Here is a 14,156-nt window from a genome sequence, read left to right as displayed (position 1 = left end):
GCTCCGAGGAGCGAGGAGGGATCTCGGAGGAGCCATGAGCGAGGATACCTGAGTGCCTCCTTCCTGGAAGACTTTCAACTGAATGCCCACCCCCATGGCTGGCACATTTGAACGGGATGGCAGAGAAACTGTTTAAGTGTAAGTATCCTGCGATGAATGGCTGTAATTCAGACGGGCCTAACTTAACGTTATGTTCTCCAAAGAGCAAAAATACAAGAACATGGGGATCCGTCACACTTCAATCAAATTTATCTCATCCCCAACCCGTTTAGTTATAAATGTCACTAACAGCAGCCTCCCAGCATGTGTGGAACATATGTGATCATATAGACGACAGCTTCACATGTTGGAGACTGTGACATTTTAATTCCAAGCCTTCACGTGGCCACGTTATGTTTCCAGAACTGTCAGTGATGTATAAACCAAACACATCGGCCTCTCGTCACTTGTTCTGCGTGTTATCTAAGTGAAATAATGTGTTTCACGGCGTGTCGGTTTCCCTTTACTGACAGCTCTGAAATCTGTCTCATTGAACAGGGAGCGAAGACAGAGCAGGGCTGATAAAGTTCAGGTCAGAAAATGAACACCTCTGCCGCGTCATCAGAAACAGACATCGCTTCACGTGCCGCTTCAGATGACAGGACCCTTATGGCCGCCGTTGTAGAGACCATGCAGTAACTGGAAAAACGAGCCATGTCAACTCTGAAGAATGTACTTTTATTTGACGCTACAACAACAAATAATACATTTGTCAATAACTGTACACATTCAACATTGTTCAGACAAAACTACTTTCCTGATACTCGTTGTTCCTTACTCTCAAACCAACAGCTGCAAGATACTATGGACTAATCTTATTGCAACACTATCATTGGTAAATTGGTATATTTTACAGGGACGTTGTGCCTGGTGCAGCGTCTATAATGTGCTTTAAAAATCAGTCTCAGAGTATGCTGTACAGAAAGGTTTGCTGCAACAGCCTGGACGTCTGTCTGTCTTCTTTCTCGTCCTGCAAGAAATAAAAACAATTAAGACCTCGACTTTATTAAGTTTATTGTGTCACACACACGCACACACACACACACACACACATTGATACGACAGTGCATGTAGGACATCCAAGAAAAATCATTTTTACTGCAACATCAGGTACCAAAACAATTCTTTCTCTAAGCAAAGAAGTGGCAGTTTTGTAAAGATAATTTCTCTGTGACATGTCATTAACTTCTCTCTGAACCTTATTATTATGCCAACTTTTTTTTTTTTTTTAAAGAGGAGTTCAAAATTAGCTCCATACTTCGTTTTTGTCAGTTGCTTATGTATCTCCGATGGAGAAAAGTCTTTGACTGTTGTCTGTCTAATTATTGCAGTATTCTGTAGCTCACTGCATTATGTGTCTGTCCTCCAAGCAAATTAGAAACCTGCCCTGAGGGCTTGGAAATAATTACTCAAGTGTAATAGGAACCTTTCACATATTATGCACACATCACTTCAGAGGAATTTGTCTTTATTTTGTATATTATCAGAAAACGCTCCATCTGTTTCTTCGTCTGTTTGTCTTTTTCTTGCAGCGTGTCTCTCTGTGAGACTCTAATTCTATTTGACTTGCTTTTTTTTGTCTTTGTCCAGTTGTGAAACTGTGTGCCTGGTAAAGCGGAAGCCATTGAATGATGCACTACTGATTAAGCCAATTCTTGCTGCACAGTGTGTGATCAAGATGCCTCACAGGTTGTGTGGGATGAATTCAGACTTTTGACATTTGTTAACCACATTTGCTAACCACATCTTTCTGCTCTCTCTTTGTTTGACCACACTCCTCCTCTTCCTCTGTGTTTACATCAGTCTTACCATTTACAGCAGTGAGCATCCCTTCTTCTTCTTGGGGCGGGACTGAGGGCAGAGCACGGCCCGAATGGCCTCATCAAACACAGTCTTCAGACCTTCCTGGGTTAAGGCTGAGCACTCTAGGTACTTTGCTGCACCTGTACATACAAGCAAGGAGACACAGAATCAATCACTTTTTTTATATATAAAAGATATTTTATATAAGTAATTTTAACATAGCTACTACTTAACATACATCATTTCACCAGAAGATCAATAAAATCATGAATATCTGGCTTTGCTTTTATCAGTCATTCTGTAAGTAGAGGCAAATATGAAATTTGTGCAATAAAATCTTGATATGATTGATATGATGAATTTCATTAACTCTTTGTACCACAACTGAGACATATTGTTTGCATACATTTTATGGCTGCACAGTAGATAATTCCCTTTTTATGTTCTGATTCCGTGGTGTATCACATCTGAGAAAAATGCAGAAATCATTGGAACGCTTTGTTAGTTATGTTGAGGCAGTATCAGTCACAGAGCATATTTGCATTCAAGTCATGTTTCTGTGCACCTGACTGATCTAAGTCCAGCATTTGTTCTGCTTTTAACTCTTTTTCTGGTCTCTGCCAGTTCCTGAGAAAATTATCTGGCTTTTTAGCTGCTCTGTGTTATTTGCTAGCATTGTTTGCCATTGGGTCCTGGGTACATAGCATACCAAGCTTTTTTGTTGGACCTTTTTCCTAGAAGCAGCCTCCCACTGTGACAGGAAACAAGGTTAATGAGAGACATAATACTGAACAAAAACAGTAAAGCTGTTGATCATGAGATCATACGAGATCACTGTTCATTCAAAACAACAGTGGCAACTCCTAAAGAGGTGAGCATGGAGACCGCCATAGCATCAGCTACATCAGAACTGGAGAGTTTTTTCACTGAAAGAAGAGCAAAGAATGGCAATGAAGGCTTTTCTCAATGGAAAAGATGTTTTCACTCTTCTCCTAAATGGCATTGCCAGTAGTTTTCACTCTCCTACATCATATGGTTCCTTGATCTGATTGACCAAAGGTAGCCCTTGATAGATAGATGGCTCGTTGTGGTATATTTTGAAAGTGCAGTTTCTTAGGTTGACTTCCCAGGTGGTGCTGTGTCAAACTTTCTGATAATTCTGGTTAAACCACGAACAACCACGTTCAGGTAACGTAGTTATTTTAATCAGCTGGCCACGGTAATGGCAAAAGATCACACAACGCAATCATAGGCAATGCATAATACGTTGACTACATTTTCATTTATCTTTAACACAGAAGCCTGGTTGATATCACTTACTGAGCGGTAGGTACCGCTTTGTTTCAAGCCTTCATCAGTCACATTTCTGTGATAGAAGACCTGGGAGAACCCCATGAGCATCACTCACCAATGTCCTTTGTCATATTCAGGCCCTGAGAGGGGGTGATTGGTGCCATCTTCTTTGCCTGCAGCTTCTCAATGGTTTCCTTGTCATCCCTCAGATCCAGCTTGGTGCCCACCAGGATGATGGGTGGGTCGGGGCAGTGGTGTCCAACCTCGGGGTACCACTGGCAGAGGACAGAGTTGAAGAATTAGAGGAGAGACAAGTGAAGACACAAAGTGAAGGTACGTGTCAGAGATGAAGAAAACGACACGGGGTGAAGGGAGACGAGAGGAGACCGTTGGAAGTGAGGAGAAAGTGAGTGAGCCCCAACTTCCAAATAATTCAGACCTCTCCTGGTTGTCTCCACTCTCCTCTTTTCTTGGTCACAGCTGTGAAATTTCTTTGCTCATTCTCTAACCCAGGTGGCCACTGTTTTCCCCTCTTGTCCTTGTACCTTTCCCTCTGATCTCTCTTGCTCTCTCACTCTACTCTTTGCCACTATTATCCTCTCTCCATCCATTTTCCTTAGTCAGGAAATGAGAGATGCTGTGTATTATGTAGATTCTGTTCGTGCCCACAGGCCAGAAATAGTTGTAGTTTTTGACTGGGAAATCCAACCTGCTCAGTGGAGGAGTCTTCTCACAAGCCAGTCGAGTGACGTGAGGGGATTACGAGTTTTAATAGATGAATCATACCGCTGCTTCTTTGAGTTACTTCTTTTTTAATGTCTTACTGTGTGTAGCTGAAACTTTAAACCACTGTGTAATACAAATTCATGGAGTCCTGAGCTTTCTTCTTCTTCACCAGCTTCTTCTTCTTCTGAGGTCTCATTAAAATAAATCTAAATTTAATTCTGATGTGCCATTTTGGTCACGGCCAATAGGGAAATTATCTTGTGGAAGCTTTTTTCTTTTTTTTTTCTTTTTATCCAAGTGAGTATTTCATTTCACATTGTACCAGAGTTTTAGACTCTAAACCTGAGAGTTGAGAAACAAATGAAGGAGTTGAGACTTGACTGCCGTGAGACCTGAGAACTGACTCCCTAAAGACGTGACTTGATTTGGTACAATCCCATACAAAATGATAGATGTGCATTTAAAGGACTTGGTCTTTGCTATATTAAAGCACTATATCTACTAGATTGAAGCCAGACCATTTTAATGGCCATCATTCAGACACCTAAAAGACCTGCATTGTGACTTGCTGTTTCTTCTGACTTGATTAGGAATTGACTTAGACGTGACATTGACTTATCACAAATGACTTAAGCTTTGCATTGGATCTGTCTTGAATGGATTGCAACATGACTTGGACTTGTCTTCAATGACTTGAGTTTTGAGACTTGCTCTGAAAGACTTGATTTGACTGTGGCTTGTATCAGTTAACTCGAGTGTGACATGCCTGGACTTGGCGTGGACTTGAGTTGACTTGACATGAGACGTGTTGTAAAACACTTCAGATTTGAATTGGTCGATTGACACTTGAGTTTGACCTGTTTAGGGTGACTCAAATGACTTCAGACTTGACTTGGACTTGTCCTGAAAGACTACACCTTTCCAGCTCCATTACTCTCATCAGTGCTGATCACAAGGCTGTCCAGCAGTCCACATACACACACACACACACACGCACACACACACACACGCACACGCACACACACACAAATTGGTTTCTGAAAGTGCTGAATGAAGGAATGTGAAGAGAGAAGCAGGATAGTTTGAAGCCAGGTGTGGGACAGAGTCTTGCCCTGGGAAGAATGAGCTATCGTTGGTCTCAAAAATGACCAAATAATGCCTATACGTAGTGTCCATCTATGCTTAGAGCAAACACTGGCAGTCTAAACATTCATTCTCTTTGAGCCTGTCATGATCATACATGTGCAAAATATATTTAAATCGCCACATGCAGGTCATGTGGTATTTAATTATACTTAAGGCCAAACACGGCTTTGTTTTCTTGATGTGTAATTTTGCCTTCAGCCCTCTTTCTACGACTGAAATTTCAATTTCCTCTAATACTCACTGATCTAGCGGGAACCACTTTCATGGTACTATTCCTTGTTACTATGGTGACTCACATGGGATTTATTTAAGCAGAGGTGAATGGGACTAAAACGAGTCTGATCAATATCCCTGCTGATATTTCCTTTGTTATGCTGTATTGACGTTCTTATAGGATATTCATAGGGCTGAAGAGCAGTAAGTGGTTTGGAGTGAGGTCATAATTGAAAAGCTCTTCCAGGGGCTGTGCTTTTGTTGCACCACTCAGCCTTGCGTCATCTAAGGACATGAAATGAAGAACGCATGAAAAACTTAGAAAGCCCTTGAGATGAGTGTCTCTGTATGGAACTTAAAAATCTCCAAATGAGATTGAAAATGGGCATTTCCTCTGACAGACAACTAAAACTCTTGGCTCTAAAAGATAATTGAATTAATTTAATTTCAGGGGCAGCTCTCCTGAATTGGTTATTGGAACTTTAATATAAAATCTGTAACATGTTCTAGTTTGCATCAGCATATACCTGTAATGTAAATGTATCCATTACATACCCATAATACATGACATAAAAATTAAAAGTAAGAAATTATAAAGTTGTGAATAGACAGTTTGCTTAGCCTAGAATGAATGTGTGGTGTCTAAAAATGGACAGTGTTGAGGAATCTGATAAGGGAAACATTGTCAATATCATGCACGCACATGTGTCCTCAGTCTATTTTACACAGGAATCATTTCTGAAATCCCTGATTTTTTCTTGCCCTTCTGTCTTTTTTGCCTTGCACGGACATTGAAAACACCGACCACCCGTCTGATTCAGCAAACCACGTATGGTAGAAGAGGCAGCATTATAAACACTGTCGATTTTATTATAGGACTTTTATAATAGGAGTTCATCATCTAAAAAAAAACATAAAAGAGTAGGCGACTGTTTATTTTGGTGACTTATAAAAAGCTAGAAATGATAATGTACCACAGAGACAAGACTCACCTTTGCTCTGACGTTCTCAAAGGACGCTGGGTTCACCAGGGAGAAACAGATCAGGAAAACATCCTAGATGGATCCACAATGAGATGAGACAGTCTAGATTACATGGTGGAATTTGACCGCACTGGGACTATGTCTATCACAGGTTTATGTAGTTTATGGTAAAATATTTACGTTATTCTACACCTGTAACAGAATGATAATGAGCACTAGCAACTAAACTATCTCCATGACAACTGAGCAAACTCCATCTGCTGGTGAAGGCAACAAGGTGTGATGAGAGGTTCTAGAAAAAAAAACCAATAAATGGATCATCTGACACAAAACTTTTGTCAAACTATTTCCAAGGTCAAGAATCAAAAATCCATTATGTTTGTGGTTCAGAATGACTGCTTGAATTCATTTTTTAGGTATGAATGAATATGAAGCTACAAAATGTCGATTTTCCTCCCGCCTTAATAAAAGGCAACTCCAATAATACCCTTAATAATCTTAAATATTGCAATAATGTTGGTCACACTGTAATTGTTTTTATATTTATGTGGGAATATACTATATAATTTTATTCTTTTTTTGTTCCTTTTCTATTGAATGGTTGTATGTAATCATATTGAACTTTATACCGTCTGAGGGTAGGCCAATGGGCGGAGCCTGTCGTAGTCTTCCTGTCCAGCTGTATCCCAGAGGCCCAGGTTGATTGGCTTTCCGTCCACCATCACATTCGCTGAGTAGTTGTCAAATCTGTGGAGAGCATGGGGGGGGGTGGTCAGCGATCAATCATTAGATTTCTGAATGCCATAGAAATGGCATCATGTCAAGGCAGGGTCTCAATTAGACATGAGTTATCTGAAATCTGAAAAGAGAACATTTTAATTACAGAAAACATGAAAAGGGAAGTTTATCAGGGCTTACTGAACAGTTTGGGAGAAAAATCTGTGTTTAAGTTCAAAAAGTGCTTTGCAGTGAAACAAATGTTATTTATCGAAGTAAATAGCTTATTAAACCTCAACGGACTATTTCTTATGCTCAGTTAATGAGCACCAGTCTACTTCTTAGACATAAGACTTTGTGTTTAAGGAAATGAGCAGCCGTGGAATGTAACTAGGTACATTTATTCAGGTACTGCACTTAAGTACAGTTTTGAGGTACTTGTACTTTACTTGAGTATTGCCATTTTATGCTATTGTATGCTTCAACTCTACTACATTTCAGAGAGAGTTATTGATTTTTTTACTCCACTACATTTTGTCTGAATACTATTACATAGACTTCCCACCTTTTATCAATGCAGAATACATGACCAGCCTGTAACATATGATACACTGTTGCAGAAAAAGCTACCTAACAGTAATGTAGTAAAAATTTGCTCCACCTCAACCCAAATACTGCTGCAACAGTAATAATATTCCAATTATATGATACATATAACACTACTTATAACACTGTGAAAGGTGCTACTCTGCCCAACGAGTGCTTTTATTTTTGATACTTTCAGTACATTTTGCTGTTTTCACTTTTAGTATTTTTATATTGGTATTGGTGTTGCTGCTTGATACTGCTATTTACTTGCACTTCTTCCATCACCTGAAATCCCCACAGCAATGATTCTAATATTCAAGCAGGACTGCCCCCGTGTGGTCACACTGAAACGCTACAGTTTCTTTGGTCAGCTTTGTGAGTTACTGTCAGAATCAGAATCAGATTTAACGGCCAATTATGTGTCCACATACAAGGAATTTGGCTCCGGTTTAAACATTGCACTCAATGTACTGGCACAGGAAAAAGGATGTACAGCTCAACAAGGACAATAAATGGCCGGTCAGTTGATGTTTGGGTGTTAGAGTTAATAACACTGTGTGACTCGGTAACTATTCATCAGTGACGGCTTGTGGGAGGAAACTGTTTCTGTGTCTGGTTATTTTGGCGTTCCTTGAGCCCCTACCAGAGGGGAGAAATTTGAACAGGTTGTGTCCACGGTGTGAGGGGTCTGCAGTGATGCGTCCTGTCCGTTTCCTCACTCTGGAGGTGTCCAGAATGAAAGACAGGATGGCACAGGTGATTTTCTCAGCAGTCCTTATAGTCCATTGCAGTCTGTTCTTGTCCTGTTGGGTGGCAGACCCCAACCGGACAACAATGGATGTGCATTAAACATACTGGATTATTCCTGTGTCGACCTGGATCAGCAACTGTTGAGGCACTTTGGACTTTCTAACCATTGTTTGCCTTTTTGACTTAGGATATGTTTGAAGTCCACCTTAGGTCCTGAGAGACAGTGGATCCTAGAAACCTCAAGTTTTCCACAGTGGAAACAATGTTGTTGAGGATGGTGATAGGGAGCAGTGCTGAGGGATTTCTCCACTATCATCTTCACAGTTTTGAGCGTGTTCAAAACACCTCGTAACTTTGTTTTGAAAGGTTTATTATTTTTATTATTTTCATGATTAATATGCTGGCTAGCAGAATAAACATAAAATCAATGCCTCACTCACAAACACAGAAACGTTAAGTGCTGAACTAGACAAGAGAGTTAATCATTCATTTTTTCCTTCCCTATACTTAACTGTCGCCGCCATGGCTGCATTGAAAGCATTGCATACCAGACAGGAGTCACAAAACCAGTTCCTCTTGTCCATAAATTACTGTTTCTGTCTCTCGCTTCTCTCCCGAATTGGTGAATCAAGAGTTTATTTCAGCCAAACAAGAGTTAGTGATAGTTGTTGGAACATTGAAAAGATGAACCCAAGAAGGTTTTATTGAGTTTTATTTGGTTTTAGTCTCATTTGAATGAAGTGCCTTCTCGGGTGATAAAATCAGTGTTTCTGTGAATGGAGTCTGGTTGGTTTGCAGAGCGATATAATGACTGTGTCTGGTGAAACAAAACAGATCTTTCTTCCAGAAATGTGCAATTTTTGTGTTCTTGTATATGTCATGTACTGTATGTTTTTTCTTGAGAGAGGGAGAGAGAGAGCATGTGTCTGGATGTGTCATACTCACACAGTAGGAATGTACTCCCCGGGGAAGGCATTGGTTGTGTAGCTGATGAGAAGACATGTTTTTCCCACCGCTCTGAATCACACAAGTAAAAACACATTTGAGACATTATTAATAGACAATCACAATCACAATCACAATGTTTCACACTATAAAGGTGGAAGATGGAAAGAAAGACGGAAGGTGGGCAGGACTTTATCAGGAGATGTCACCTTTGTCCCAATTCCATATTACATATTAACAACAGCCTATAGTACAATACATTCAGTTTCATGGTATACTTTTTTGGAGTTATTATACAAGAAATCAGCATACTTCAAAACTTTGTACAAACACAAAATGATGCAACGTGCACCTACACACATCAGTCACACTGAAAACTCGGACATTCCTTCAGCTGTTTCATCCGCAGTGTATTTTTCAGCTGTGAGCAGTTCCTCCATCTTCTTTGTGCACTGCATTGTGGCACAACTACAACCCACTGCAGATCATCAGCACAGACAAAAACTATTCTGACATCCTTGAGTATGTAATTCAGCGTGGACTCAAAACCTGGTTGGATTTAGTGTCTAGAATGGAATTAGGATAAAGCTATGGAGAAGAAGAGGAAGAAGAGGAGAGACGAGTGAGCCGGCAGACTAATAATAGTGCAGTCATCACATGTACAGTATCACAAGTTCTATGCAGTATTCGTTTTACTATCACATGAGGTGTCTGGTTATACTTTCAAAATAAAGCTTGCTGAAGAACATGGCAGGTGATGCTCGCAGTTTGGTTGGGTTGAGGCACCAAAATTAGGAAAGTTTTGGATCTCTAGTAGAAGTTCTGCGGGTTTCAACAATTTTTGTTTGTTAAAGGTTCCCTGTGACGTTTTAGACCTCCAGTAATGCTATAGATCTGTTTTTTGACTTGAAGCACTGACATGCTGTACTCTACTGGATTGACAGGCTTTGGCATGAGACCAGGCTGGTTCACAGGTCTAAAACTGAGTGCTAAGCTGTCTGTCAATCATTTTCTTCACATTCCTCACATTACATCCTCCCCTGTTCGTGTTTCTCTCTTGTCTTTGTATTTGGCGGTGTGGTTAGAAGAAAAAAAAAACATGGGAGGAGTGTGACTGTAATCTATGTCATGTTCTGGAGTAGCTATGACAGGTGCTGTGATTAAACAGAATACATGAGGATGTGTTTTTAAAATGTGAAGTCCAGCAGTGTTTGTTGCTAGAAACATTGTCTTTTCCCTTTTCTAAAGGGTTTTGTGTTTTGTCCAACCTCATGTTAGATTATCAGTTTATTTTATTTTTTTTAATCGTTTTTAAAAGTACTTTCCTTATACACAGTCATTTTCTTTAACTCGGCACAACTCACAAACTTCATGAACACAGCGAGCACAATCCTTTTTGAAACTTAGTCTCCTAAAAATTACAGTCATATACAACTGATTTGGGAGAGTTGTAATGCACACAGACTTAGATTTTCTGTTGACATACGGAGTAAATGTTGTTAATATTTCAACAAAGTTCTCTGAGCTAGCAGGCAGTTAGAATGCTCAAGCTCAGTCGCTGATGGGACAATATGTTCACGCAGTTTATTGATGAAAGACGTAGCTTATGCGTAGATCTACAATGAATTATTACAACTATCTGCAAACCATTCCTCACTTAAAGAGAAGCTTATGCTCTATGCCAAGATATGCAGCACTGTGCCAGCAAAGGCAAGGAAGAAAACATAGACTTTCAAAATAAAGCCTGCTGAGAAACATTTCACGTGATGGTTGCAGCTGAGCCACCAAAGCTAGTTGGTTGGGTTCGGGAAAACATAATGGTTTTGCATAAAACAACTACTTCCTTAAAACAATCAACAGCGACTGTTGGTTTCACACTGGAATGAAACCCAGGTCTCCCTTACATGGATCTAATATACATGCATAGATTTTACGACTGGCTGAGTCAAAACACTGACATGCTTTACTAGATTGACAGGCTTTACATGCTTTGGCATGAGGCCAGGCTGGTTCACAGGTCTAAAACTGAGCACTAAGCTTCTGTCAATCCTTTTCTTCACATTCCTCACATTCTATCCTCCCTAGATGTTCACACAGTTTATTATGTAAGATGTAGCCTGTGTGTAGGTCTACAGGTTTACTCTCATAATTATCTGCAAACCATTCCACATTTGTGGTACAGTTTATGCTCCAGACCTGTAAGGCTGTTAAATAGTAGTATTCTACTTTGTCTAACTGTAGCTGACAAATTTTCTGGACCAGCTTGTTCAAACCCTTTATTCAATCTCTTTTAATGTTTACACTGAGTGAAATATTCAAACCCAAGACTCCATGCTTTTTATAACCACATCATTCCATCAAAAGAACTAGACTGTTCTGTGGGTTTCAACAATGTTTTTAGTTTGTAATTGGGTTTGTAGGTTCCCTGTGGAGTTTGAAGCCTCCAGTTATGCTGCAGATCTGTTTTGATGAGTGAGTCCATGTTTTGTTTATCTCATGCAAATGCATTGCACATGCATGACAACGCACATGTACAGGGACACACATAGATGACACAATGCACAGTCCTACCCATGGTGCCAACACCATTCTACTGATCAATAGGTGGCAGTAACTCAACTATATATTCCAAGATAAAAAGCTTAAAATAACCAGTACTTTTTAATTTTTTTTTCTACATATTTTAATCTTTTATATAGTCAAATTTCATTTGTATTTTGTTTTTTTCTACCTCTGCTGCTATTTTTCTTCCCACTGCTATTACATGCTGCTGTCATGCCCAAATTTCCCCGGCTTATCTTATCTTAAAGGACGAAAATGCTGTTTCAAGAATAAACCCGTTCGTTAATATTTGCGCATCTTCTGCGATCAGCATTTGGTCGCGGTCAGGAGATGATTGTGATCGTGGTTTAAGAGAAACCAACTTTCACTGTTGTTAAAATCCCAGATTTTGTTGATTCTTTCATCCACCTCGACCTCCCTCCTCCCTTTGTGGCCCTTGTGCCTCTATTACAATATCGCATAGCTCGCTCCTTTGCTGCAGGCGGACAGAGGACAGGCTGGTTTTTGAGTGTTTTCAGCTCCAAATCATGGCTTAAAGTCATCACTTTACCATCACAGACTTGGAAAATGTCTCAGGTATTTTTACAGATGTTTCTCCACTCTGCAAATTTAAATCACAGTCACGCTCAAGGCACACAAGGAAATGGAGCTACTGTAGCTCTGTGAAACTCTCCACCTGCAAATGATTCATTTTCTGTAACTGATTATTGTTGTCTTACAGCAACAACTGCAGCCCTTTCACTCTACAATTTCCTGCATCGCGACAACCAGCCCTATTGACCCTCGCTCAAGGATAAGGAGCGTGTAGAAGTTAGTTTTTCTGATGTGGTAGACGAAACATTGTCCAGAAGTGTTCTGTGTCTTCCTGTTCCTTTCTTGTGTATTGTTTTTCTTTGTTGTGTTTCTTGGATTTTTGTCTACAGTAAAAAGTCTGTGCTCTGAGCCTGCACTGTCCAGCAGCATCATTCTGAATCCGCCCTGCCGAACACACGCTTTAAGATTTGACACTGGATAGACTGCACTCTTCAGCAGTAGCCTTACGGTTGTTGAGTGAACACCATACCACACTACCACATCGCTTGGAAGCTGATCAAACTGTCAATCAAGGCTGTTCAGGCCATGTGAAAATCTTTGGCATTTGCGTCAAATAACCTTAAATCATGAGCCAACCGTCCCCATCACACATCACCTGGGCTAATGGAATACCTGAAAGCTGCTGAAGTCCTAACAATATAGGTCAAGTAAAATAAAGGCATACCCATCTCCCACGACCACACACTTGATGGCCTGCATCCTGTTCTGCTCCGCTTCGTCTGTGCTCTCAACTCTGAAACAGGCTGAGATAAGAAGGTTCAGAGACGCAGATCAGCATGCAATTACAGACATTGTTACACACCTCCCTCACTCCCCTCCCTTTGCTGCCTCTATTGTCTTTCTAAGTCTCTCCTCCTTCATTTTTGCACCAGTCTCTCCTTCCAGTTTGGCGTGTTTTTTTTCTTCCTCTAAACAACAGAACTTATGCGAGCAAGTATGCAGATGGTATAAAATAACAATAACAATAGCACCGGGCCTTATTTGAAACTTGCTGTTTTGTGCGCTTGCAGATTTGCGTTAGTCGTACTAGCAGTAGTTTAATTTCAGTCATTAAGAAAAAAATTCAATGCACAGAAATAAACCACACTATTACATAAACGCCTTTACTGCCACTACTACTACACACACTCACACACACACATATTATAGTATAATTTATTTCACATACTTGAAGTTTAATTTTAATTTGTAAGGTGGTAAAAATAAATAAATAAATAGCAAAAAATACCTGAGACTTTCCACTAGATGGCACTTCTGCATTGTTTTGAGCAACGTCATGTCTAAAACTCTCAGCATATGCAGCCATGAGGACCTGTTTGTTCAACTTGACCTACACACATTTACATTTTACTTTTCATAATTGGAAATTACAAATTGCTTTAGGCAAGAGCCTGATGCATTAGTCTGAGCAACCATGAGAAACTCTTAAAATATCCTTTTGTCTTTACACTGTTGCCTTCCTAAATTCTTCTATAATGTGAAAATGTCTCTATTGTAGCTTGCATACAGTGTTTAAATTGTGTTGTCAGATTACCAATATTCAGTTGTACTGAGGTTGTCTTTGTATTTTAATCAAGTAGCAGCAATTTCAATACCCAACAGAAGTTTACAGTCAGACGTTGTTCATGATGCTGCGTGCAAAACCACCCTGCTAACCACTCATGACTTCTGCAACCAACAAAGGTTTTCAACTGTCAAGTCAGGCTGACTTAGTCCGCCACAATATGACAAGAAGGAAGATAATTTTATCTTCAAAATAAAAGTGTCTGTTTTGCAAGGAGAATAAATCGAGGTGCC

The 14,156-nt window shown here is 39.9% G+C and overlaps 1 protein-coding gene across 1 annotated transcript; it reads right to left on the bottom strand.

The window, feature by feature from the left end:
* Window positions 1-789: 789 nt before the first annotated feature.
* On the bottom strand, window positions 790-13,107 carry LOC121627352 (ras-related protein Rac1-like). Its single transcript, XM_041966217.1, has 7 exons — window positions 13,024-13,107; window positions 9,204-9,275; window positions 6,833-6,950; window positions 6,213-6,275; window positions 3,251-3,410; window positions 1,849-1,982; window positions 790-1,009 (listed from the first exon to the last, which is right to left on the bottom strand). The coding sequence occupies exons 1-6, from the start codon at window positions 13,056-13,058 to the stop codon at window positions 1,852-1,854; spliced, it is 579 nt and encodes a 192-aa protein (XP_041822151.1). The 5' UTR covers window positions 13,059-13,107; the 3' UTR covers window positions 790-1,009; window positions 1,849-1,851.
* Window positions 13,108-14,156: the final 1,049 nt, after the last annotated feature.

Source organism: Chelmon rostratus, chromosome 3 (genome assembly GCF_017976325.1).
Source record: "Chelmon rostratus isolate fCheRos1 chromosome 3, fCheRos1.pri, whole genome shotgun sequence".
NCBI classification, from domain to species: Eukaryota; Metazoa; Chordata; class Actinopteri; order Chaetodontiformes; family Chaetodontidae; genus Chelmon; species Chelmon rostratus.
This window is presented reverse-complemented; position numbering and strand designations above follow the sequence as displayed.

Bases quoted from the DNA above. Each gene is read 5' to 3' on its own strand.
- LOC121627352 (XM_041966217.1), bottom strand. From the start codon at position 13,058: ATGCAGGCCATCAAGTGTGTGGTCGTGGGAGATGG. The intron at 3,411-6,212 runs GTGAGTCTTGTC...GTCCTCTGCCAG, and splicing joins TTGAGAACGTCAGAGCAAAG to TGGTACCCCGAGGTTGGACA. The intron at 1,983-3,250 runs GTGAGTGATGCT...TTGTATGTACAG, and splicing joins GAATATGACAAAGGACATTG to GTGCAGCAAAGTACCTAGAG.